The sequence below is a fragment of the Oenanthe melanoleuca genome, chromosome 2 (genome assembly GCF_029582105.1).
Source record: "Oenanthe melanoleuca isolate GR-GAL-2019-014 chromosome 2, OMel1.0, whole genome shotgun sequence".
Taxonomy (NCBI): Eukaryota; Metazoa; Chordata; class Aves; order Passeriformes; family Muscicapidae; genus Oenanthe; species Oenanthe melanoleuca.
In genome coordinates, this window is record NC_079335.1 from 69,536,821 (window position 1) to 69,562,260 (window position 25,440).

A 25,440-nucleotide genomic window follows, 5' to 3' on the forward strand; every position below is an offset into this window, starting at 1 on the left:
GATGTGTTTTGATTAAGATGAAACAACTATTATTCATCAATTACCATTTTATATGCAAGTTGCTTCTTGGTATTGTAAGGTTTTTTCACAGCAGTGTTAACTGTTTGATCATTAAAAATATAAAGAATTAGATAGGTATTGATATATTAGATAGGTATTTTAGGTTGTTTTAGAATTTTATCTTTTCTGATATTACATGGGTCATTTGTTTTCCCAAACTAAATGTAGCATTTTAAAGTCTAAATATATCTTTATATATAGTATCATTATCTTTATTGTTTGCAAAAATACCATAAGTTAAATGGAAATTAGTGAAAGATTTGATGACTGTATCAGTCATTTTATGTCACTTTAAAAAAAAATTCAACATCTTTTTCAATTTTCCCTTCCTAGGGAAATAAGTCTGAAAGTGAAAAAAACATCAACTTTCCTAGGAGTTAGCACTGATATTAGTCAAAACTGCACTTTGCTTAAGTTCCAAATATTATATCATCTGTGCAGTTTAAAATATAAACTTATTAGTACTTCCTGTGACAGTTCATGAACTTTTGGATTTTCACCAATATATGGGTATATAATGAAAACTTGTTGTTTTGCACATATATGCTAAAGCTGATACTTATGATTATATTTTAGTATAGTAAAATAATTTATTCTGCAAGCTGATGCACAGATATAACTTGTTATTCATAAAAGCATATATGAAAGCAATGATTGAAGGCCAAGTTTGGAGACATTGGTGAGTTCTAGAAATGATTATATAGATGCAACTCTTCAGCATTAATCTATGTGAAACATTCCTGGTGTGTAATTACAGTACCTGCAAATTATGTTTTTAAAAATTATAAATGCTTCAATGCACATTTATTCTGTAAATAAAACATACTTTGATGAAACATGGATGAAACATGCTGTGTTAATTAAACAGAATGTTCCTATTGATGGATCTCCACTATGAAAAGAGATTAGATAGTATTGGCATTATGTCCTCTTCCTGCCTTAGTGTGCTTTTCTAATGTGTAGCAAATATATCTCATGAATTCAATCTTCCCTGTCATTGCTTGTTTATAAAAATCTTTTTATGTTTTCAGTACCTGCATCCCATGAAATTGCTTGAAAATATTGAAGGCAGTGAACTAAAGTTCTTGGGTGAATCATTATTTTAGTGAAAATTGACTGAATGGAATGTCATTTCTTTTCAGAGCTCTTTGCAAAGGAGCAAATAAGGGACAGAGCAACAGGGCCAGGGTGTCACTGCTCTGATCCTGGTCCTGCAGCACTTGGGCAGGGCAAGCCCAGAGACCTTAACCAGGTTCTACCAAGAGACAAGACCTACAAAGGGCAAAATCATGGCAAAGGGACAGGTGCAAGGCCAATGCAGAGGTTCAGGGTCACATGCAGCAATTTTTGGGCACATTCACGGTGACAAGGCAGGGCTGAGGTCAGGTCAGTGCACAGCTCAAGGGCTCTGTGCTCAGGCACAGCTTACCTGGAGACCAGCATTCCTCCAGCACAGCACAGGCTGGGCTGTGCCTGCATGGAGCCCCAGACTGGGGATGTCACTGCAAGCCCCAGGTGAGGCTGGTGAGGGCTGCCAGGGCTCATGAGTGTGCTCAAAGCCCTGTCCCATCAGCCACAAAGCCAGGCATTTCACCACACAAAGGTTGTGCAGGTGAGATTTCTCCTTCATAACTCAGTGCTGGCTCATCCCAGTCACCTCCTTGTCCTTTATAGGGCTGGAAATGGTTTCTAGGAGGGTTTGCACCTTCCCAGGGATCAAGGTGATGTCACCTTCCTTGAAGACAGGAGTGATATTTGCTTTCTTGCAGAGCTCAGTAACCCATGAGCTTTTAAAGACACTCAAGAGTGGCCTTGTAATGAAATCAACAGGTGTCATTACATGGACAGCAGATATCTACACTCAGCTCTTGTGGTTGCATCCCAGTCCTTGAATTGGACTGTCAGCTGGACCTCTGCTGAGGTCTCTTAACAAACTAATGAGAAAAATAGTGTGCTCAGTCTTCTGCATCTGGGGCCATCTCCAGGCATGCTGATTTACAAAGGATGATCTGGATTATGTGATATGCAAACGTGAAGAGAATACAAATCAAAAGAGAATTATTTATGTAGAAATGGCAGATAGCTTTTGGGAAAAAAAAAATAAAAAAAAAACAAAACAGTTTTTCTTAACAAGAGAGGGCCACTTAATTCCTTATAGATAATTTCTGATTTTTGGTGGTGCTTCTCCAATTTCAGAGCTTATAAAACTTCCTTTCTGTGATAAACTTTTGCTAATATAGAGTTCACCTCATTTTTAATAATTCCTTCTCTCTTTAGAATGAATTCAGACACTAAATGACATTTTCTGTCATCTGTGACTCTGAAACTTCCCAATGCAGGATGGGATGAAAGGAGGAGTGTTAAGATTGTGCTAGAATGAAAAAATACATTTCCAGGAAATAATCTCTGGGGCTCTGTAGCAGTGCACTGTCTTGGTGTGTTGTGTACAACCTTTTTTTATCACTTGGCAGGCAATAAGCATGTTCATGGCAGTGCTAATTAAGAAAGGTCTGTACATGCTGGTAACTGCAGTGGGGATGCACCTGCCCTCAGCCATACAGCCAAATATTGGCAGCTCCACAAAACACCAATGAAAAGTCATACAACTGTTTTCTTTGTCAACGTATGAAGTACTTTTGATGAACATTGTTTCAGAGCAGGAACAGATCAAGAGTAAAAAATATTTATTTTCTGAAAAGCATGGATTTCTTTTCTATTCATTGCTGGTTTATTCTGCAGCTGGGTCTGCATTTGCCTTGATGAAATGGTGGCCTCATGCACTTTCCTTGCAGTGCTCCCCAGCCAGCTGTCTCTAATAGCCATAATATTGCTGCTCATTTCTTCTACTGAAGAGTGCCTTGCAAAGCACCACTTTGAAGCAATTCACTGTCCATTTCTGTTACCTCCATGGACACTGTCTACACCACCTATTCAGTGCAGAGAAGTGGAAGTGGAGGAAGATGAAGAAATCTGTTGGAAGACTAAAGAAAGTCAACTTTGAATGTGTACGTGACAGCAAATCAAAGAATCTTCACAGCAAGCTACTGAAAAATATAAGCAAAGTAACTGAATAAAGGAGCACTAATACAACACAGGAATTTTAAGCCTTGGCTAGAGGAAGTAAAGTTCCTTTCTCATTGCAATCCTGTTCTTCAACAGTTACTCATTTCGGCCCTTATTTGGCATTTTAAGCAGTGAAGTGTTGGGGTGTTTTTTATCTGTCCTGTGGCCATTGCATGCAGCTCCCATCATTTTGGTTTGGGGCCAGCATTTAAAGAGTTTTCCTGTGAGCTGCTGATCATATTCTCTCTCACCCTTCTGCTTCAAGAAGCCCTGATGGCAGGAGCCAAACCCATCTTGTGCTCTTGCAGAAGGCAGACCTGCTGGTGTTGCCCATGGAACTGGCCATTCAGCGACTGACCTGCTGTCAGGTTTGGACTTCTGGAACAGTCAGCTATTTTCCATGGAGCCTCTTGTTTGCAGACTGTCTCAGAAAACTGCTTGGAGAGGAGCTCTGTGCAGAAATGTGCTGAAATGAATTGGGAGAGCTGGAACAGCTTAGGTTTGCCAGCATTGTTCTTCAGCATCCCACAGCTCATAGAATTATCTAATGAGCAGTGGGAGTGGAGAAGGAAAGGAGTCAGTTTGTGGGCTTAGAGCCATTGGATAACTGTGGGTTCCTAGCTGTGATTTTGTCTTTTCCTCAAAGAGAAAGGTATATTGAAAACCTTGCTCTGCAGAAGGTGGTGAATAACAAGGTAGCAGCAGTTGACTGGACTGGGATATTCAAAGCAGAGATAATGAATGCCTATTGCAGAGAACTGAGAAACACTTAAATGAATATGTTTGGTTAGTAAAACAGAGCAGGGGGTGTTATACAGTCCCAGACGCGAACATGGATAATGTCCATACACTCAAATTCACTAACCTGAATTTGAGATGCTAAGTGAAGAAAAATTAACTTAGTGTGTATGTGGATTTATAGATTTGGGAAATTGTGTTATTATTTCATAACTTCAATGATTTCATTACTTCATAACTGTACTATTAAAAAGTAGGTTTGTTGCAGGGTGAAACTTACTTTGCTGTAGAAGATGACTTGTATTAGCAACCAAAACTAATGAGGTTTTAGTAGGAATTTTCTTTTCATACAGGATTATTTTTCTTGTGCAGAATAAAAAATAGTCATTCCATGCAGAAAAAAAATCCTACAAGTCATGTGCACTTTCTGCGTTGTTTATATTGCTGCTTAGGAGCAATTAGGATGTAATTTTTTATTATCTTAGAACTTGCCAGGTTCAAAACAAGCATTTTTATAAAGACAGGCAGGAGAATAAAAGCATTAGAGAAGGGAATTTTTTTTTTATTTTTGTTGCTACATGTGCATCAGAATTTACAAAAAGAGATTGTATTTTCATCTGACTATTCTTAATTTATCCATAGTGTTCCAATAATATTTCAGTCACATTTGGGAATGAAGTCAGAAATTAATAAATACAATATAACTGTAATAATCTGGAAATTGTATTCTTCCTTCCTATCATTAGTAACTTCTCCTGGTACATAGGAAAGCCTTCCAGTTTTTGCAAAGCATCATGATATATTTCACAGCTTTTTGTTTCTAAAATATGTAGAAATATAGTATACAAACTTTAAAGGAATTTGTAAGAAATGTGTTAAATGCAAAATCTGGTAGTAAGGCAGAGGTGAAGGTATTAGACATGGCTGTCATGGAAATGGCATTATTGCCAGTTTAGTGATTTCTGTTTGTCTTTATGTTCACAGTATCAAATCCACTTGATTTTTGAAATGCAATCTTTGGAAGGGAAAACTTTGTCATTTAGTATTTAATCTTCCCTCCAATCATAACCTACCAGCTGCTTCTTGTATGGTGCACAAAATTTGTAGGTTCATTCGCAAAGCAAAAACCTCTAGAGAATATTTTGAACACAGGAAAGTGTTAATTAAAATATGAGCAAGAAAATGATAGTAAGGAAATATTTTTTTTTTTAACTTTGAGTATTACATAATCACAAGCAGTTTTAATTGTAATTCAGTTAAAATAACATCTGCCTTAGATGCACAGTAATCTAGCTATAAAATACCTTATGGAGCTATTTCAATCCACCTTGTAATTGTGCCTGTTGTAGTTGAAATTTTTTCCTGCTATTCATTCTGCTAATTAGCATGCTTTATCAGCAGTTTTGGAATCTATTTGCACCACTAAAGTTAATTAGCCAAAGTTAAAACATTTCATCTGTGCAAGTGTTTTTCTAAAGTGCTGCAAAATGCCTTTGTATGCAGTTTCACTGGTCAGATAGGAGTTTGAAGAATCTACACCTAAAAGTATGTAATTTGTTTTTAGAGAGTAACTAGAGCTATGGCACTTAACCAAACCAATCTCCCCTTCCCTGCGTGCTGGGTCCTTGTGTCAGCACTTGAGTAACAAAAGGACTTTCAGAGTCTGTAAGGACATTTGGCATCCAGGTTACAAAAATAATCAGGGATGACAAGGTTACCACAGAGAAACAATTTCTGTATGCCTGTTCAGTGAAGAAGAAACTGAAGAAAATCTCTCATGAAATTCCTCTTGGAGGGCTGGATGAAGGAGAGCATGTATAGGTTGGTCTGAAATAGGTCCTGGTTCCTGTTGATGGTAAGATTGAAATTGTGAAAATAAACTTAAAAAAGGTTCTAGAAAGGGTCAGGGAGAGTTTAGGTCTCTAACTCAGCGTCTTCATGAGGTGAAAAATGAAGCTGTACGAATAGAGAATGAGATAAACATTCTATTTTGGAAGGAGCAATAGGTAGGCTTTCCTTAAAAGTACCTTGAATCTGACATCAACATCAACAGACATGTAGATGAGGCTGATTTCATTGACAGCTCCATGCCTTTGAAGGAGTCCTTTGTCAAAACTTTTTGGTGAACTGAGAGGAAAGATCTGTGTGTGGATAAGTAGTTCTTTTTAAAGACAAGGAACAGAAGAGTCTGGAGGGGTGGAAAATTTCTCTTCCCTGGACATTTGTTTAATCCATTTGTTTAATCATTGCTCTCAGCTAGTTTAGCCTATTCCTAGCAATACCATGCAGTATTTTAGGTGCCTATGTGTATGCTGCTCTGCAGGGGCTGTCACTAATACTGATATAAATAGAAAATGGTGGAGCAAAGGAGGCTCAGGGGAGACCTCTCCACTTTAAACAGTTACCTGAAAGGAGGTTTTAAACAGATGGGTGTGGGTCTCTTCTCCCAAGAAACAACCAAAAGGAGAACAGGGAATGGCACCAAGTTGTGCCAGGAGGTGATTTAAAATTGGGAAAACCAGCTTTGCTGTAAGGGTGGCCAGGCACTGAAACAGGCTGCCCAGGGAATCATCATCCATGGGAGTATTCAAAAAATGTGTGGCACTTGGGGACAGAGGTTAGTGGTGAACATGGTACTGCTGGGTGAATGTTTGGACTTGATGATCTTAGAGGTCTTTCCCAACCATAAGGATTCTGTGACTCTGATTCTGTTCTATGAATTGGAGGTATTGTGCTAACTTTCAAGGTGTTACTCAGAATATATTCCCACAAACCATGTGATTTAGAAAAAAAACTGTTCAGGGTGTCCCAAGATGCTTCACACTAGGGCTTTAGAATAGAAAGCCTGACCTGACAAATGACACCTTGACAGTTTTGTGGCATGAAGGAGAGAAAAATGATGTGTTTTATGTACATATGGAATTAATTGGCACCAACAACATGAAGAGGTTTAATATTGTCTTTATTCCTTCCTGAATGTAACCCAAATTTAGTACTTTCTTTGTCCCACCTTGTGTACTCTTGGCAGCATTTGCCTGACACCAGAAAATAGAACTTTCAGGTTTCCTGAGAGCAAATTTTCCTGTTAGGTGACTTCCAATTAATAATTAACCCAAATACTGGTTAGAGATCTTATCATATTTCAAAATGGTAACCAAGCTCTTTAAAAAACATTACAAACACTTATAAGATTGTCATAATTAATAACTCCAACTCTGAGGACATTCTGAAATCCATTTAATCCAACTCTGTAGATCATCACTTACACACCATTATCCTCCTTCTGCTCCACACCATTCTCTGTGAACTGTATAGCCAAAGACACTGATTCCTAGCACAGACTGCCAGGTTATGAAAAATGAGCTTGATTAAAGTTTGTCATAGTCATCAGAAAAGCAGAAAAAATTCTTAATAATTCTTATCCAATTAAAAAGTTTATCAGATCATTGTGAACACTGATAGACAAAAATATTACCTGTGAAAAACTTATGCTTATATAAATCAGAATTTCAGAATTTCATATAGAGATCATAAAAAATACCATTTCAAAATGTTTCTCAAATAGATTAAAGCACATATTTATTGCCAACTTTTTGAAATGCAGTAGAAAAAATACACTTAGTACATGTTTCTACTCTAATTTATCTGTGTAATTCTAAACTGTCTCCATTGATTTTAATTTCTGTATATATTGATAACTAAGAGTATGTAGCATATTAATATTCAGTGCATTTACATACAGTATAAACTATAGTAGGGGAGAAATCTGAAATCAACTTTAAGTTTTTGATGTTTAGGCATATCAGTACATGAATAATGAGCACATATGTGATTGATTATAAGTTCATTAATCTGTTTGTCTTTCCTTCTCCTGATAGCTTTTGAACCTATTGATTAACTTCTCTAAAACTTGCCAGAAGGGGAAATGTTTAGAGATATATGAGAAATTTAGTAAGTGTGCTAGATAATAATAAGAAATAAACTTCATGAAGGCTACTAGACAGTGCAGGAGAGATAGCCTAGTACTTCTGATCAGGGCAAGTAGGGAGAAATTTACTGCTACACATTAAACTTGGCAGCATATTGCTGGCCCTGTAAATGTACTTATATCAGAGATTTTAGTTTTGGTGGTTTTTTGTTTGTTGTTTTTTTTTTTAAGAGGAAACTAGATTTATTGGAAAATCTGAAGGTATTTTAAGATCAGACATAGGATTATTTCTGTAGCATGCCAAAGATTGATGTACTCCATAGATTTTAGGTTTGGGTTTCTTTATTTTGTTTTAATTTTATGGTCTTTTTTTTTTTTTTTTTTTTTTTTTTTTTCCTTTTAGCACACTAATACTTACCCCTACATGAGATCCAAAAGCTGAAATTTTATCTCAGTCTTTTTGAGAGAACATTTGAAGATCAGTTTTAGTAGTAAAGAAAAGAAGTTATCCCAGAGGTCCATGTGAGCACAAAAGATCTCTCTGCAGGCAGGCAGGAGAGTGCAGTGGCTGCTTGATTCCTTCTCACTGAAGAGAGCATTAGTTTCCCTCTGGCTAAACAAAAAAAAATTATATTCAAAATATGAAGAGTCATTAATTAGAGTCCATGGTATTGATTATGTGTATTACACAGAAGTGATCTAAAGGGACCGTAACTCTGATTCTTGTTTCCAGTTTATTTTTCCTGGGTTTGATTAAAGAGCTTAGAGTTTATTGTCTCTTTTTATCTACAGTGGCATATAGATGGGGTCTGTGTATGCCCAGAGCTGAAGGAAATAAATCCAGTCATTCCACAGAACAGCTCAGAGCTATGAGAAAGTTCAGTCTGTAATAATGATAAAAAGAAAATCACATCAAATAACATAGGTATTACAAAAATGGAATATCCTGCTGCTGTCCTTAATGTTTTGATTGCAAAAGCTGCAGAGAGAATTACACATACCAATTAGAAGACATCACAACTCCCTGGCTTGTAAAATGACATCAATTCCCCTTCCAAAAAGGGACTCTTCACCCAATTTATTTTAGCACTAAAAATATGGAACCGTCTGGGATACTGAGTAATCCAAATCTTTGCTTTTTTGTTAACTCTCAGTTATTTTGGGAAGTCTTAGACTCAAGGGGTTTTTGGTTAGCTGTGTTTTTTCTTTTAATTGAGTTGGTTTTGCAAAATTGCAGCTTTTTTTTCTACTTACCTTGCTGTAAAACATTTGACATTCTCCTTGATATAGAAAAAGGGTCTGAGGATATTGGGTCTTTCTGTTTCTTCTCTTCATCTGTAGTGTGTTCTTTTTGTGGCCTTCAGAAGTATTTAATGATTTAAATATCTTTGACCTTTCCAACTATTAAAATAATTGTGCAGTGATTAAAGAAATTGATTTTTTACTTCGAATTCATGAGGAACTAAGTATGCAGTTGCCCATAATCTCTCTGTCCTTCAGCCAGTCATGTTCTGTACCTGAATTACTTGAATTCATAAACTTTTACCATCATCTCTAAAAGAGAAATAGAAATCTAAGAGAGTGCTGCATTTCTTCATGAAACACAGGAGCTTTCATGATAAAGATCTCAATTTAGTGGTCTCAGTAAGTACAGGTAGAGGCCAGGTGTTACTTTCTCTCACAGCAGGTTGACCAGGCACCAGGCATAGACATGTTTTAAGCCAGCTACAAAAATTTTTGCCCTGTAATTTTGCCCTCCTTGTTTTTGAAACAGAGGTTGCCATATGGCAATACATCTCCCATTTTCAAATTTGCCATCCTATATGTGGGCTGTGGCATAGCTAAAAATGCTGTTGGCACTGAAATGTGTTCAAATGTTGGACTTCCATAGGTCTGGAAATCTGAAAGAAGAAAAAGGCAACATTGTATGACTGGCCAGAGCTCCACGTGGCAGAGATTTGCATGGAATAGCTGGAGAACCTTCTGAATACATCTACTTAAAATATTGTTTTGGGCATAGTGAATAGCTAATTTACATGGTGGCTAAGCCTTTAGCTGTAAAATGCCACTTTTCAGTTCTACCCAGCATTTACCCCGTTGTTTTTCGCTGAATTATGTCTGAGTCTAAAGCCCTACAGGTTCCAAAGCAGCACAGATTTGTTCCATAACTTGGCTAGTCACACCACAAACCATCAGATGAAAGATCAAATGAAGAGACACAAGATTCATCTTTGCAGAGCTGAAGAATTTGAGCTTTGGCAATGACATAAGAATTCTTTTTTCTCACATTAATTTCCATGCAGACATCACAAATCATAGCAAATTTTGCCCACCGCTCAGCTTACATGTCCTCAGCTTTCTTTTCCAGAAGAAAACTGAAATTTAACTATTGAAAAAATTGTTAATAGTTTGTGTTGGTTTTGTTGTTAAAAAATTCTTTTCATGCAAGTATTTGGGCAGGATATGTAAAATATCTAAGAGGAGAGAAATGTGGCAAAGTAACTCATAAACTGGAAGCTTTCAATGCAGGGAAAATCTGTGGAGAATTCTAATTTTTATATTCAGTGTTTGAACAGCAGTTTCTAAGATATTTAACAAATTATTTATGCTTCAATCAGAACCAGCAGTCTCTGTTATAATTCTATTTTTATATACCATAGTACTTCTTTGTATGCATTTACCTTTGTGGGCACCTTTCATCAGCTGAGCTTCTATATGATGCACTACATTCTTTTTAACAACTCAGTGAACTGTAGTACTCTCTTGAGAAATTAGTCATAGCTACTTAAATTTGCCTTCATTTGCTTTTAAATACAGTCTCTTTTGATAGTGAAGCACTAGACATCTGATTGCTTGATATTCACTGATACTGAAAAATACCTGTGCTTGAATGTAAAATTGCCCCATTGCCTGGAAGCATGCAGAGTTTTCTGTAGGTCAGAATGGGCTGAGGAGACATCAGCCCTGATTATGTTCTTTAAGTGATTAGAGATACTTCCTGGTGGTATCTTGGTGTTCCTTTTCTGACTCATATTTAGATCACTTTCTGTAGACATGGAATTAATTCATTGATGGAACAGAAACTTGAGCACAGTGTACAGTTAATGGGTATATCTGAAGGGGTGCAAATGGCCCATGAGATGGATCTGCCTCTTTCTCCACTCTGGCTGTACAGAGGGATGGGAACTTCTGCTGTGCTGCTCAGTGTTTCCATATGGTGAATTGAGTGGGAGCTTAGTAGAATTTATGTATACTGTGGGTTTTTGGGGTTTTTGTCATACAGTACCTGTTTGTAAAGGACATAAACCAGGTTCATGCAGTACTGTCTTTTTCTGCTCTTGAGTTACCATCATTATTTACGCTCTTTTCCACAGCTCAGGCTTGTTCTCCTGGGAGAAATCCCTAACCATGTTGTGTCATTGATTCCTGAATTCTCTAGCGAGGTTCTCAGCTACAGTTTTATCTGCATAGTTTCAGAGCTATCACAGAAAGATGGAGAATTTTTTTACCAGAAGATCCACCACAGCTTTTCTTATTATCTAATACACATATAGGGTTGGGGGGAGGCAGGGATGAGGAGGGAAAGAAAAATAATGGGTGAAAAGACACTGCAGAGTTCTACCCTAGAGAAATGACAAGGTAGAAGACTGGGCTGACTCAGGATTTCATTCCAAGAGCTTTGGAGCTTTGATACAAGTAGTGTTCACAGCATGGCATCTTCTCAGGTGCCTGAACAGAAGAAACCTTTTGTATGATTGCATATTGATTAGAGTACTTGCTTAAGAAGTGGGAAGATCAGTTAATTTTTTGAACTAAGGAAGACTTTGAACTTGTCTCTTCTGGGAGAATGCCTATTAGACTTTAGAACAAACCTGGAATGGAGCTCATGTCCAGCTCATATGTTGCAACTGTGCTGCAATTCAGAGGAAAATGCAGACCTGAGAGGGGAGAGATATTCAGCAAGAAGTATATAATGTTGCTTATTTTGTTTAGTAATGTTAATTGCACTTCCTACTGAACACTCTATTGGCAGGATGCATTTCCCTCAATAGCAGAAATATTCACTCAAGCCAGAATAAATACAGGCAAAAAAAAATCTGTTTAGAAACCACTTCACCCATTTCTTGATTTTTCTAAAGTTTTATCCCTTAGTGACACACTTTCAAATAAACTCCATGTTAGCCTAAAGAATTAAGGGTGTTTTAAACACAGTTTCTACCTGTATATTCACTTACACATTTATTTGTTAGATCTACACTAAGTATGGCAATGGCTGAGATATCTTGTGCTGTCTTTGAACAGCTTAATTCAGGTACTGGAAGCCATTGCAGAGCTTCATGTGGGCTGAATTACCCCACTGAATATCTGAAAAGCCTGGTTAATTAGCTGCCTTGCCTGTCAGTCACTTGTTTCCATCTATTTTCTCACTTCAGCTAGTTCACTCAAAAAACTGTAATTTGTTTTTCTATGGCTGTGAAGATGATACTCATAATTTACTCCTCCATCTACCCATTACAGTGTATTTTTTAAAATTTTTGATTGATTACATTCCTGAAGTTTTGCTTTCAATGGTCTATAGCTTTATGAAGCTGGACAATTCATTTAACAAGTGTGTGTGCAGACTTTCAACAGTGACATCTACCTAGAGATTATGACAGCACACTGTGGATTTCAGCTCAATTTAGTGATCATTTTGTTACTAAACCTTCCTACTACGTATCTCAGCATTTTCTATGCCCAGCAGTCTTTATTTTCAGGCACTGCTTCTTACTTCATAATTTCATTTTAAAACCCAGCAACCATTGCCAGTTGGAAGACCTTTACCTCTGTACTGTGATCCTTCACACAAGAGCTTTGTTCCCTAATCCCTGTCTGCTGACATCAGAGTCGAGCAATTGCGATTTACAAAGAAATATAAAATATTTTAAGGTCAAGTGTTCTACAGTACACCACGATCTCATCTGTTCATGGGGTTTTTTTTAGATGATTGGCTGTTGTGAAATGCTTGATTTAAACTATTTTTTATTCCTCTACTTCATAACAGAAATTCTTCAGAGAAAGTGAAATATGTAGATTTTTCTCATTGTTTTTAGATTTAGCTATTTTAGAAAAATTTAAGAACACAGATGTTGCTTTTAGAAATGTTATAATGCCATGATCTTAAAGTTTTAAGGAAAGAAAGAAAGTTCTACCAAATGGAAAACATCAATCATTTTTGCAGTAAAGGTGAATAGCTACTGCTTTTAGCTTGTGGAGCCATGAAAGGTGAGATGTCAGAAATGTCACAGATGAAGGAACAAGTATTGCATGTAATGATGTTAAAATTTGTGAGGAAAATAAAAGCATATATTTAAATCTTACATTTTAAAGTTTCCATTTATGAAAGAAACATTAAAACTCCATGGGAATTTTTTTGTGAATAAAATGTATTCCACAAGGAGATGGATTTCTGTTAACGGGACAATATATTTTTTTTCTCTGAACCACTGTAGCACACTGTTGGACTTTCTTCTAATCTCTCTCTTTCACTACTAGCTATTCACAAAAGATTGCCTGGTACATAGGTGCACCAAACCATGAATGATCACCAGGGAAATCTATCATAAAATTCATTATTAGATTAGCTGTGGAGAGTTAACAAAATTTTTGCCTCCTTTCTTCCTCCTTTTCTTCCAGACCACGAGTACTACGACATCATGGAGTGCTTGTAATCCAGGGTATATGATACACTAGGGCCTTACAAGTAGAGACAATAGAAACCTGCTCTGAGCAGACTGCAGCTGTATCTCAACTTCAATTTAATATTATCTTTATTATTACTTTTATTATTGAATTAGGAATTGGCTTCATTACTTTACTGTGTTTCTTTTGCTCTGAGTGAGCTAGAATGGATAAATGTGTTTCTTTTATTTGCAGCAATAAGCTGGGTACAGTTAAAAGTATTAGCATCACCACACAATATTGTGTCCTTTTCAAAGGTCAAGTGCAAAAAAAGTCTTGATTTTTTAAGCAAACATACTTTTCATGTTTGTGGGTCATTGATTGCAGAAGGCATCTGATGCTGCGTGACCCCCTAAATCTTAAACCTTTAAGTTCTGTGTTTTAGGCAAATGTAATTTTTTGGTAGTAAGAAAAAGTATATTCTAGTAGCTAGTTGTCAGATCTTGCTCCTTAAACACTGTTTATTACCACTGAGGTTACTATTTATAGCTGACTGATGGATAGCTGTGCATCAGGCCAAGGTAAAATGCAGGTCAGGCTTTTCATGTGTGTAGGTGAAGCTTTTCACCCCTTGATCATATGGCACTGCAAAAGAAAACGTTGCTAAAAGAGCATAGCAATGACATGGCTCTCAATTCTGCTGTTAGGAGCCATAGCCATTGTTTTACATGAGTAGGTGATGATCCCACCTAATTAATTCTCAGCAGTGAGCTCTAACATGAGCTGAAGTTCTTTTTTCAGAAAACATGTACCTTGTTGAGGAGGCAAACATGTTGTTCATTTTCATTCCTGTTTAATCCTAAATTAAAACAGTATCCAGCCTAACTGATTCTGTGATTCTATTATTGCTTGGGATGTTGCCACTAATTTTAAAAGCTTTTTGAAAGGTTAACCTTGGCTGGAAACAAACAAAAGCCAAATACATAACTGCAGCAATCTTCCATTGCGAGCTAGGATTAATTTCTGTTAATGCATTCATATAAATTCCCTGACACTTTTTTTTTTTTGATCCTCCTAGATACTGGCAAATGTAATAATTTTTATCTGCGGGAACTTGGCGGGAGCGTACCACAAGCACCTGATGGAGCTGGCGCTGCAGCAGACCTATCAGGACACGTGCAACTGCATCAAATCCCGCATCAAGCTCGAGTTTGAGAAGAGGCAGCAGGTACAGTGCACCCATCTATGGCTCTGCTTTTCTGTTTTCACACTGTCCCCGTATTTATTGCTACAAAATCCAGCTTGTTAATGGCAAAACAGTTACTGAGTTGCTTAAAGTACATGCAATGCACAAAGTCTTTTGAACATGGTTGTGCACAATTTCCATCTGACTGTAGGAAAGTGTTGCAGTTATTTCTCTTTTTAAAGTATGTTTTCTTCTCACTTGTCCTATGAAAATATTATATTATAGAGATAATGCAGTAAAAAACGCTGTATAGATCCTGTTTGCACACAGTCTCTTTTGTTGTCCTCGTGGAATGAGCTGCGAGATGTACATATGTGCTTCTGGGAATCTTCAGTTCTTCATGCCCAAGATCAGTGCTGCAAATCACTGCAGGAAGATATTACAGCACTGTTTTTGAAAAATATTTGAATCCACAATACTGATGAATCATGTGATGTAGTTCTAGAGGTCAGGTTTGCTAAGAGGGCTAGGGAAATTGCATAATGATACTGTCATTTATTGCAGCAGTTGAATAAAAGAATTCTCTGGTTGCTTTATATAGATCTTTTTCTCTTTGCAAGTTCTGTGCAGTGCCTATCATCCTGACAGATAGGTGCTTCATTTAAGAGAATTTGAAATACAAATCAGTTCATCAAGTAATGAAGAAGATAGGTGCATTTTGCTTTGGAGGTCACCAAGACTTGAACTTTTATTAGCTGTAAAGGATCAGAGAATAGTCTTCAATGACAGGTGTCTGTGGTCACAAAAAGTGCTGGAGTGCACCTTGTGTATCCCATCTGACCTTAATTGTCATGTCCTTCTCACAAATGTCTGTTGCCTTTTGAAATAAGAGTTTCAAGTTCCATCACCAACACATTTTTCTTAAAAAAAGGAAATGGAAAGTCCACACCAGGACTTTAACAAGTTGTGTGTTCAGAGGGCTCTCCTCATTCTGCTGGGCACTTGGGTTGCATGCTGGCTGCAGTTTCTGCAAAACATTTCAAGTAATCTTAAGGAGAACAGTTTACAGTAAAAGCAAGTTTTGATGATTAGATGCAAAACTTGCATAAGGTGCTATTGCAGGAGAGGTTTGTAAGTGCAGTCATTTATGTTTGCACCTCTGCCTCCATAGCTGTGTGCAGGGATTGTGTGGACTTTGAGCTCAGTTGCAAGGGCCTGGGGTTCTACCATTGATGTCTTTTCCCTCCAAGCACAGGAAACACACTGGTTCTTCTGCAAGAAGCAGGGGGGTTTGTTACTGGACACTGAATTCAAAGGAGTTAGGATGATATTTGTAAGAAGACAGTACTTACAGCAGACATGGTTCTAGCTAAAGTTTTCTGCAAATGTGTATTATTTTGCTAAATGTTACTAGTTTCTGTGGAAAGACATAAGTAAGTAGCTTTGGTGTACTGTCATTTCTGAAGGTCTTGAAGAAATGATTGAGAATCTGACAGTGAAGAGAAGCAAAACTACCAGGGATTCTGTGACAGATTCTTCCTCTTTGGGGTTTGTAGTACTTGTGTTTGAAAAACACTGTAGCCTAGCAAGATGGAAAGAAGCAAAAGTCACCTTTCACTGATAAATGTTGTTGTTCTTTTAGAATAATCAAGAAAACTGTTTATAATTATATATATATATATATATATATATATATATATATATATATATATTTGTGTGTGTTGTCATGTTTGTGTTTTGATAGGAATAAATCTACCAAATGAGTTAAGACATCTACACAGCCCTAAGTAGTGTATTGCAGGGCTGGATTAGTAATAGATGGGTCAATTTCTTATTGAACAAAATTCAGGTATTCTGTGGAAGTTAGTGATCTTTTTGCCCTCCAGTGAGCACAAAAAAGCTCGTTAGATCCTCAGATCTTCTATAGATTTCTTTGGCCCTTATCTCCTCAACCCCTTATATATCCCTTACCTCTGTCAAGGTTTTTCCAAACAAAAAGTGAAGACATGTACCTCACACTTAGGAATATTAGATATTTAAATGTGTAAAGGTAAAATGAGGATACATTTCTTAAGGTGGATTTTTTTTTCCCCAGGAATAACACACATCTTTGTTTGCAGACATTAGTTCAGAAGTGGATATACTTTAGTCTGTCTTTTAACACTGCTTGTTTTGCCAAGAAGATACATCCACATTGTTAGTATTCAGGAAGCAAGCCAATCATATTGGTGACTTTTTAGAGAACTGGGATACAATGGAACAGTAGGAGCACTGTGCATTTTAAAAACCATTGGTTTTGATCGAGGGCTTTATTTGCCTGTAAAAGGTTGTAGCATGACCCTTGATTCTACATCTCTGTAACAGGAAAAATATTTAATTTATTTTAATTTACTTTACATAAGGTACTTTTGTACAAGTGCAGAGTGTAGGATGTGCTTCTAAATGATTAGGGCTCCAGGTCAAATTTGCACATTTTTCCAGATCATGGGCATCATGTATTTTGTAATTGTTTTTGAAAGATGCACGATTTATGTTTCAAATTATTCTGTGAATTTTCTTTTGTGTTATTTGAGAGCAGGCTCATACAAATGTAGACAGCTATTGTTTTTCATTTATTGGGGCTTCTTTTGTGTGTCTTTGAATAGCCTTTTTGAGAACACCATTTTGATAGATCAGTAGATAAGTATATTAAAATACCACTGAACTATTATCCCAAAGAGCTCAAGAGAAACCCCAGATCCATTGTTTTCAAGTGAGACCAATGTACATTAGAATCTGGTGAAGTAGGGGGATGTGTGTATACTGGGGTACAGGCTGGACACACTGTACCCACACCACTGTGTATTTCTGCTGCTGGGGCACAGCAAAGGCTGGCTGCTCCCAAAGGGATGGGAAGCTGCAGGTGGTGACACCTCCCAGCAGGGCAGGGGCCACAGTTGAGCATTTTCAAAGCCCACTTTGGTGGTGTTCACACACCTTTTATGTCTTTTCAGTGCTTATAAAAGAGAAATGTGGAACTGTTCTGACCTCCTTTTAATGTGCAGCCTTATTCCAAGATACATATTTAAAATAGCCTCTCATAATGTTATTTGTCTCCCTGATAAAAGTCTGGCTGACAGTTTGTAGGGGTAATGACTCACTAGCACTGAGTGCAAGATCTTAGCACTGACAGCAGAATAATTGCTCTCCTCTCTCTCTTCTGGGGCTTTGCATCATGAGACACAGGAATATACACTGAGAGGATCTTACAACATTGCAGGAGGTGTTCATAAGTGTTGGTGTTCAGTGAGCTCTCTGAAATGCTCTCTTTGAGAAGGAGGCAGTTTAATGAGGGTTTTAGAAACAACACTCAGGTAGCAGATGAAAATGAATGAGGTTTCAAATCATTGAGTGGGATTTTGATTTTTTTCACTGAAATCACATGGTGAAGCAATGCCATTCATTAAAGGAACCGAAATATTTCAAAATTGTTTTCAAATTAATCTAAACAGAGAAGCCTCATACATTTGTGAGGCTTGCAGCTGTTAGTAAAGAACAGAAACAATGAAATACATTATTTGGAACTAATATATGAAATGTGGATTCCTGCAAGCTTAATTAATGCATTTTAAAAGGCAAGCTGCTAATATTTTCATGAATATACAATAGTTTTTCTAAGAGCTTCCTCATTTTCCTTTTCCTTGTAGCTTCAAGACTAGTAAACAGGAAAAGCAAAAGCTAGTGTTGGTCTTTCAGATTTTAGACTCCATTTTTAACTTCAGCAGTGTTTGCATGCATACACGTGTGGTGCCTTTCTGTTAATTGACATATCAGTACTAGAAATAAAACCTGTTCTGAGGAAGTGTTGAATGTTGCATGGTGGACCATGGGAAAGATGGAATAGAACATGCAAATAGAAGCTGGACAGGGTTCACTGAAGGGCTACAGGGGTACTTAGTGTGCTGCTGGCCATGACAGATGATGAGACTTGGGGAACTCAAGGTGTTTATCCTGGAGAAGAAAAGGCTTGGAGAGAACAACTAACACCTGCCTAGTAGCAAAGGGGCTGACACAAAAGGTGTGGTCAGATTTTTCTGAAAGGCACACAGTGAAAGGATGAGAGGCAATAGGTTTGAACTGTGACAGGATAGATCCTGGCTGGAAGCAGATAAGGGATAAACATTGGAAATGGCTACTTGGAGAGGTGCTGGAATCTGTGAGCAGGGAGATTTTGAAGTCCCAGCTGTATCAGATCCTATGCTTCAATACTTGTTGTGGGCAAAAGAGAACATGTGATAAATACAGAGCTCAGAATCTCTTTAGACTAAAGTCTTAGCAATCTAATGAAAATACCCCCCAAAAAATTAGTTACAATAGTAATAACAGTCACAGTCCACACTAATTAACACAAAAAAGCATATAGCTAAAATATAGCTAAAAATGTTATGCAAAAAATGTTCAAGTATATCCCCCTTTTCCCCTGGTATTACACTCAGTCTTCTGTAACCACATAGCCCCACAATACAGTACTACCATGGGTTTGTACTGAGTTTGCAAGGCCTCAGGGTTAAGGTTCTCTGAATTTTTTTACCTTCCTGGAGCTTTATTTTTACTTGAGTTAGCTGTAACAGCAGTATTTCTAATGACAAGGTGGTTATAGGTAATTAATTTTATTTTTTTATGACACAGTACAAACATATATATATATATAAATTTAATATATATTTTTAGATAGATAGATAGATAGATAGATAGATAGAGATAATAGTAATGAACAATACTCTGTGAAGAATGAGATATTTACAACTGTAACATAAGGTGGAAAATTGCAGACCTGATATGATAGCAGAAGCCTTGAGAAATGACCACACAGAATGCAGTGGGGAGCAATACATGCACATGATGACTGGAGATGGTGCACAGGCTTGGCACTGTAGACTCCAGATCTACAGCTACAGACATCTATAAGTGACCAGTCACCACTGGCCATTTGAAGAAATACAGACCTGGACCTGGACACAACTGTTTTTAGGGGGAACAAAGAACAAGAGCATAGACTTGCAGACCAGAAAAGAAAGAGCAAGCTATAAATGTGTGTTGTGAGGTATCTAAACAGTACTGCAAAGAGATCCTAGATTGAGGAAGGAGTAACCATCAGCATCAACTTCAGCATCATTTTCCTCATCAGAAAGGGCTTCAGATGCTGATGGCCCACTGAAAGTCTTTCACCACCACTGCCAGGCTGAAACCCATCCACATTAGGAGCCATAGGAACAGATAAAAGCATGAGACTCTTTTACCAGAAAAAGGATTGTAAGCTAAGAAATGTATGCATAACAATTTAAACCGTATTATTACTACTAGGACTTTGCTTTGTTGATATAGAAGTATTTTTTTCTTTTTTTTTCCTTTTTTCTTTTTTTTCTTAATAATTAGAGCAGGAGTAATACTGATTCTTGCATTAGACTGTTAAGATTTCAGTTATGCTAAAAAAGAAAACTAACAATAAATTCTTAGCTGTAGATGTATGTATCTGTGTGTGTACATTATCAGGTTTGTTTACTTTTAGTCCATAAACAAGATTTAGGTTACTTGCTTCATGTGTCCCTCTGGATCCTGAAATTAGTGATATCAGTGTTACTAAAGCATAAAGCAGGGGTTTCACAGCAAGATGTCTCGAGGTCATTAGGAAGATGTAAATACTGGTGGTTTGAGCCCCCTTCCTCTTCAATTTTATTCCAGTTAAGGCTGTGCACTGCTGTCCCCCAGTCCTGTTACCCCAGAGGGATTGTTTGTCCCACAGTGTCTGGCCTTAGGTACTCCCAGAGCTAAGCCAAAGTAGAGAGGCCACAGGCATGTGGCCACCAGACAACTGCTACCACTGCTAAAAAATCAGAGAATTTTTCAGTGAGTCTCGGGTTTTCTGTAATGTCTCTCCTATAACAGAGTACTGTGACATACAGGAATACTATGGTTTCAGATAGAAAGAAATGAAAAGGTAAATGTCACTTTATAATTGCAAATGGATGTTTTTTGAATCAACAAAATTCCTATCAGGTGTTACTGAATTTTTTTCCAAGTTTCTCATACTGACTCTGCTTACAGAAATGTAATGCTAGGAATAATTTAGCTATTTTTGCTCCTAATTATTGATGAGAATAGTAGTAATTTTGCAAGAGGAATATGTGTTTGCTAAGAAAAGTTGAGTGATTTGAAAATCAAATAGATACCTCTTGTTACTTCATTATGTTCAGGCTGTTCCAGTCACTGAGGAATTTGAAATAGACTAAATAGCCATGATGATACTACAATAACAGGAGTAAAATAATTTCCCCCCAAGACTCAACTGAAACTTTGATTTCAAGTTTTGTGTCACAACCAGAACCTGTAGATCAAAAAGCCATAACAAAGGATCATGTACTACATTAGCAATCTGCATCTTTTTCCTATCTCTGGAGTTATTCTTTCATAACACTTCACTACTTAAAAAGTTGCTTGGGAGCTTCTTCCCTGTAGAGATGGAGCAGTGAGGAGGCTTTGCAGTTTCCTACTGTGGAAAGGTCCAGAGGTCTGGCCAGTGTGGTGTACTTCCATTCCAGTGCTTTTTCAGGGATCTGGGAAATGACCTTGAAATTTATAGCAAAACACTATTGACAGATGACCACTTTTCCTAACCATTATTCTAAATTGTTTGTAGGAGCTGTGAGAGGCTCCTTATGTAGAAATAAGGCTTTGCCATGTTTTGAAATGTTACAAAATGCCTTTCACTCCAGGGAATGTGTATTTCACTGTAAGGGGAAGAGATGCCAATATAGGGAGTCTAGTTACCGACATGGACACACTCATATTTTCCACAATTCTGAAATTAATGGCTTAGCAAATGCCTTGTGCCAGTGTCTACTTCACAGATCAATAGAGACACTCCAGTTCTTGCATGTAATCTTTTTTCCTACCTTGGGACTTCATTGTGAGAAAAGGTCATTTACCATTTTGCAGTGAACTAGATGAGATTTCAGCTGCTTCTCTGTGTGTTGATCTGCAGCAATTTATTACATCTAACATACTCAGATAAACTGATGAGTCATGCTGCCTTGTTTTATGAGGAAAATGTGCAGTTTAAGCAGACACTAAGTACCACATTTTCATAGATATCCTGATAATTTGGAAGAAAGACATAGCTGGCAGGCAGATGTTAACTTTTGTCATGGCACCTGCAATTTTGTCAGACACTTTACAAAAACTAAAATTAATAGCTGAAAAGTCATTCTTTTTAGAAAGAGAATGTCTTTTGACAGCGAGTCCAAAGTTTTCAATTGTTCATTATTCTCATAATTAATTGCCTCATTTTTAAATTGCCATTTTATTTCCAGATAAAAGTTATTTAAGTCCAACTAGATCCCTTTGTCCTTACTAACCTTGCTATGTCTTTTTCAGTTCTTCATATTAAATATTATTCTCTACAGATAGGGACTACAGGATATTGTGTCTACAGAAGCTACACATAGATCACACAGATTTTGATGATCTAGAGGCCTGGGTCTGGTTTCTTTTTGGGGTTTTGTTTGTTTGTTTGTTTTTTACATACAGAATTGCTCAGGCATGTCATAACTATTTTTATAATACTGTAATGATTTAAACATCTTAAAGGGTTCTCTTTAATGAGGATTTCCCAGGCATTTGTTCATTTATGTGACCTTTTAATAATTCGTGATTTCTTGTATCATTTTATAGAAAGCATATCTGAGCTCACTGTTGTCAATTATGTTCACCTAAGGAGATAAAGGTCTGTAAAATTCTTCTTATAAGTCTCTGGGACACATTGGCCTTGTTAGCAGCAGCATCATGCTGGGAGATCCTGCTCATTGGGTTAAGTACCATGAACTCTCTCTTCTTTCCAGAACTGCTTTCTAACACAAATGCCTCCACATTGTAAACAGAAGTTTTAATTCTGAATTAATTTTCTTTGGGTGTTTTAAATACATTGTGTGGCTCTGCTCACAAAAAGTTACATATTTTTCTAACCTTGTTAACAATAGTATCACTTCTAAATATCTTCTTTATGTCACTCCTCATTCATTTGGTTCTTTAAATGATTGTTCACATGGACATTGACACTGGCAGTGTACATACACTAAACAACTTAAGCTGGATACATTTGAATCCTGCATGTAACTGTGTTCTTCCCCCTGCTTTGCTGTGCTCATCTTATAATGGAAAGATGTGGTCACTGTCTTTAAAATCTTCTTGGGAATCTGCTTAATTTGGACTTTTCTAGAAGTTCATATCCTTGTCCATGTCCTAGTAAAATATTAATTCCAGCTCTTTTCAGATTGTAAATCAGTTACCTTTCTCCTTTTGTAATATTCTCTTTCTTTCCTCTTCACTCCAAACCCTTACCTCCCTTTAGCAATTTCCTGAATCTGAAAGGCTTCACACTGGAGGACAAACCATTAGGAGAAAGTACAAAATATACTCTGCAAAATATACTATTCCCAGGTGCTTTCAACCAAAAGCACATACCAAGTGGTAGATGTCATGTATAGAACCCCCTCAGGTACCTTCTAGGAGCTCAGCTGGTTCTGTTCCAGACCAACTTATTCTAAGACCTGCTATGAAAGAATTTATAGAGTTTCCTCACTCCTCCCCTTAGGAGCTGCTGGGGCTGTTACTGTTTTAGCCCTCTGAGATGCATTGCAGCTGCACTGCAGTCATGTCAGTGCCTTCTAATTTGTCAGTCTGGACCACAACCCACAGCTTTGACTTTTTGAAGAAAAACCCATTCCTTCCATTTGGAGTGGTTGTTGGATTAGCCTGTTGGTGCTCCGAGATGGTGTTAGGAAAATTAAACTGAAGTCATCAGGCTTCTCTTCAGGTAATCCCATTTCACTTTGAGGCTTTGGTAAGAATTGTACCTGGGGATGCTTTAGGAAATGAGAAATAAAATCTACTTAATAATAAGCAGGGTTTCTTGAACTGTGTAGCCCTCAAAGGTGCTCACAGCCTGTGTACCTTGCTGACTCTTAGAGCCATGTTTCGTGTTTTATTATATTTAAGCTTCTTTTAAATAAAATGTCTCTCAGATTGAGAGGAATGTGAATTTATAGGGAGTGGAAGGGGAGGTGTATGGGCATGGTGATACTATTAGTCTTTGAGCTGAAACGTGCATGTCCAACCCCAGATGTGTGGGCATACACACACCTACAGCTTGGCTGTGCACAGAGCTCTCAGCATGTAGGGATGTTGAGGCTTTTTGTTAAAAAAATAGGTTTTTTGTTAAAATCTTTACATTTACTTGTTCTTGAAAATTATCAAGTAGCTTTCTGGAAACTTGTGATGTCTCAGGCTTGCTACACAAAATACTTGACATAAAAATATGTTTCTCAGTAAATTGCATTTAGAAATCTGCCAGGAAGTTCGATTGCAAGCCATTCAATCTGTGCTACTGTGCTAATTTTTAAACCAGAATGTTGTGTAACACTAAATCATATGTTTGTATAAATCTAAATTATCACATGAACATTCATTATCGTTGACAAATGTCCCCTTGTTAGAAAAAAAAAAAAGGTCTGATTGCCTCATTAAGGGAAACAAACCCATGAATTACAGCTGCATTGGTTCTTGAGGTAGTTCTGGTTGAAATGAAGCTTTGTGCATTATTATAGGTGAAAGTAAATTTGACATCTTGATGTAAATTTAACTTTTTTAAACTGTGGTAGTGGTGACAGTAAACACCTTCTCTGAACTTCCTCTCCCTGTATTTCCTTATTTCACTAAAACCTGACACTTGCTTTCTACATCTTTACCAGAACCACTAATGAATTCTTTCCGGCCTCCTCCTCCAGTTTTAATGTGTTTTCAAATGGCAGAGATTCAAAAAGAAGTGAAAAGGAAAAAGGGAAGTGAGAAACAAAAGTCCACAGGCTTAACTATTTACAACTTTTACATTCACCCCTTTTGCATCTACTGAAACCTATTTTGTGAACTTAATTGGTTCCTTTTAAAATTTATGTCTAACTGAAACGTGCAAAGAATTTTCATGAGCAGAATTGGAAGTGTAGGGTAGACCCAACTAGATCTGTTTTCAAAATACAGTTTATAGAAGGCTTTATTCCTACTTTAGAAAGTATTGTACAAAAAGTACAATATAGAAAACTCAGTCTCAGATATGAAGAGGTGACTTCATCCTTCTTGCTTGGACACCAGCATACTGGGTGGGACCCAGAATGTTTGAAGCATCCTCAGCAGGTGTCTGTCTTAACTGTCTCTACAAAATCTGCAGCTTCTGTACCTTTCCTAGATAACATGTTCCATTCTGCTTTTATCTTTGGGGAATATTTTTCCTTTTGCCCAATTTAATAAGCCACAATTCGACCTAGGCCTGTGAATTGCACTGGATAGAAATCAAGTTCATTCCTTTCCTCTTTGTTAGAACCTTATGTACACCTGAAGGCTATTGCCCCCTCTCAGTTATTGCTGAAGTGATAAAGCAGGTGCCAAAGTAAGGCAAACAAGCCCAGTTTCCTCCACTGTGGCTTGTAGGACATGTTTTCTTGGCCTCTGATATTTTGTATTGTCTAACTTTCTCCAGCTGGTCTGGGTGATTTTCTGTAATGCTAAATACTTTGGGGTTTTTTAACTACAATTTGACATTTCAGAGGACGTTGGAATAGAAGGTGCTATTGTCCTTTCACCTTTGCATTTCCAAAAGTTTGTTTAAAAATCACATTACTGGATAGAATCCCTAATTAAATAAGTTCCATTGTCTACCAGTGCTGGACTGGAACTGTCTCCAAGGTTTAATTTCTCTTTGGGCACTCCTTTCTAG

The 25,440-nt window shown here is 37.2% G+C and overlaps 1 protein-coding gene across 1 annotated transcript in view; it reads left to right on the plus strand.

Moving 5' to 3' along the window:
- The window catches only part of ADCY2 (adenylate cyclase 2), a 199,363-nt gene that overhangs the window by 82,041 nt on the left and 91,882 nt on the right, over positions 1 to 25,440 (plus strand). The window contains exon 4 of the mRNA XM_056485305.1: positions 14,529 to 14,678. Within this exon, the coding sequence (XP_056341280.1) occupies positions 14,529 to 14,678 (150 nt within the window). The remainder of the gene's footprint in view (positions 1 to 14,528; positions 14,679 to 25,440) is intronic.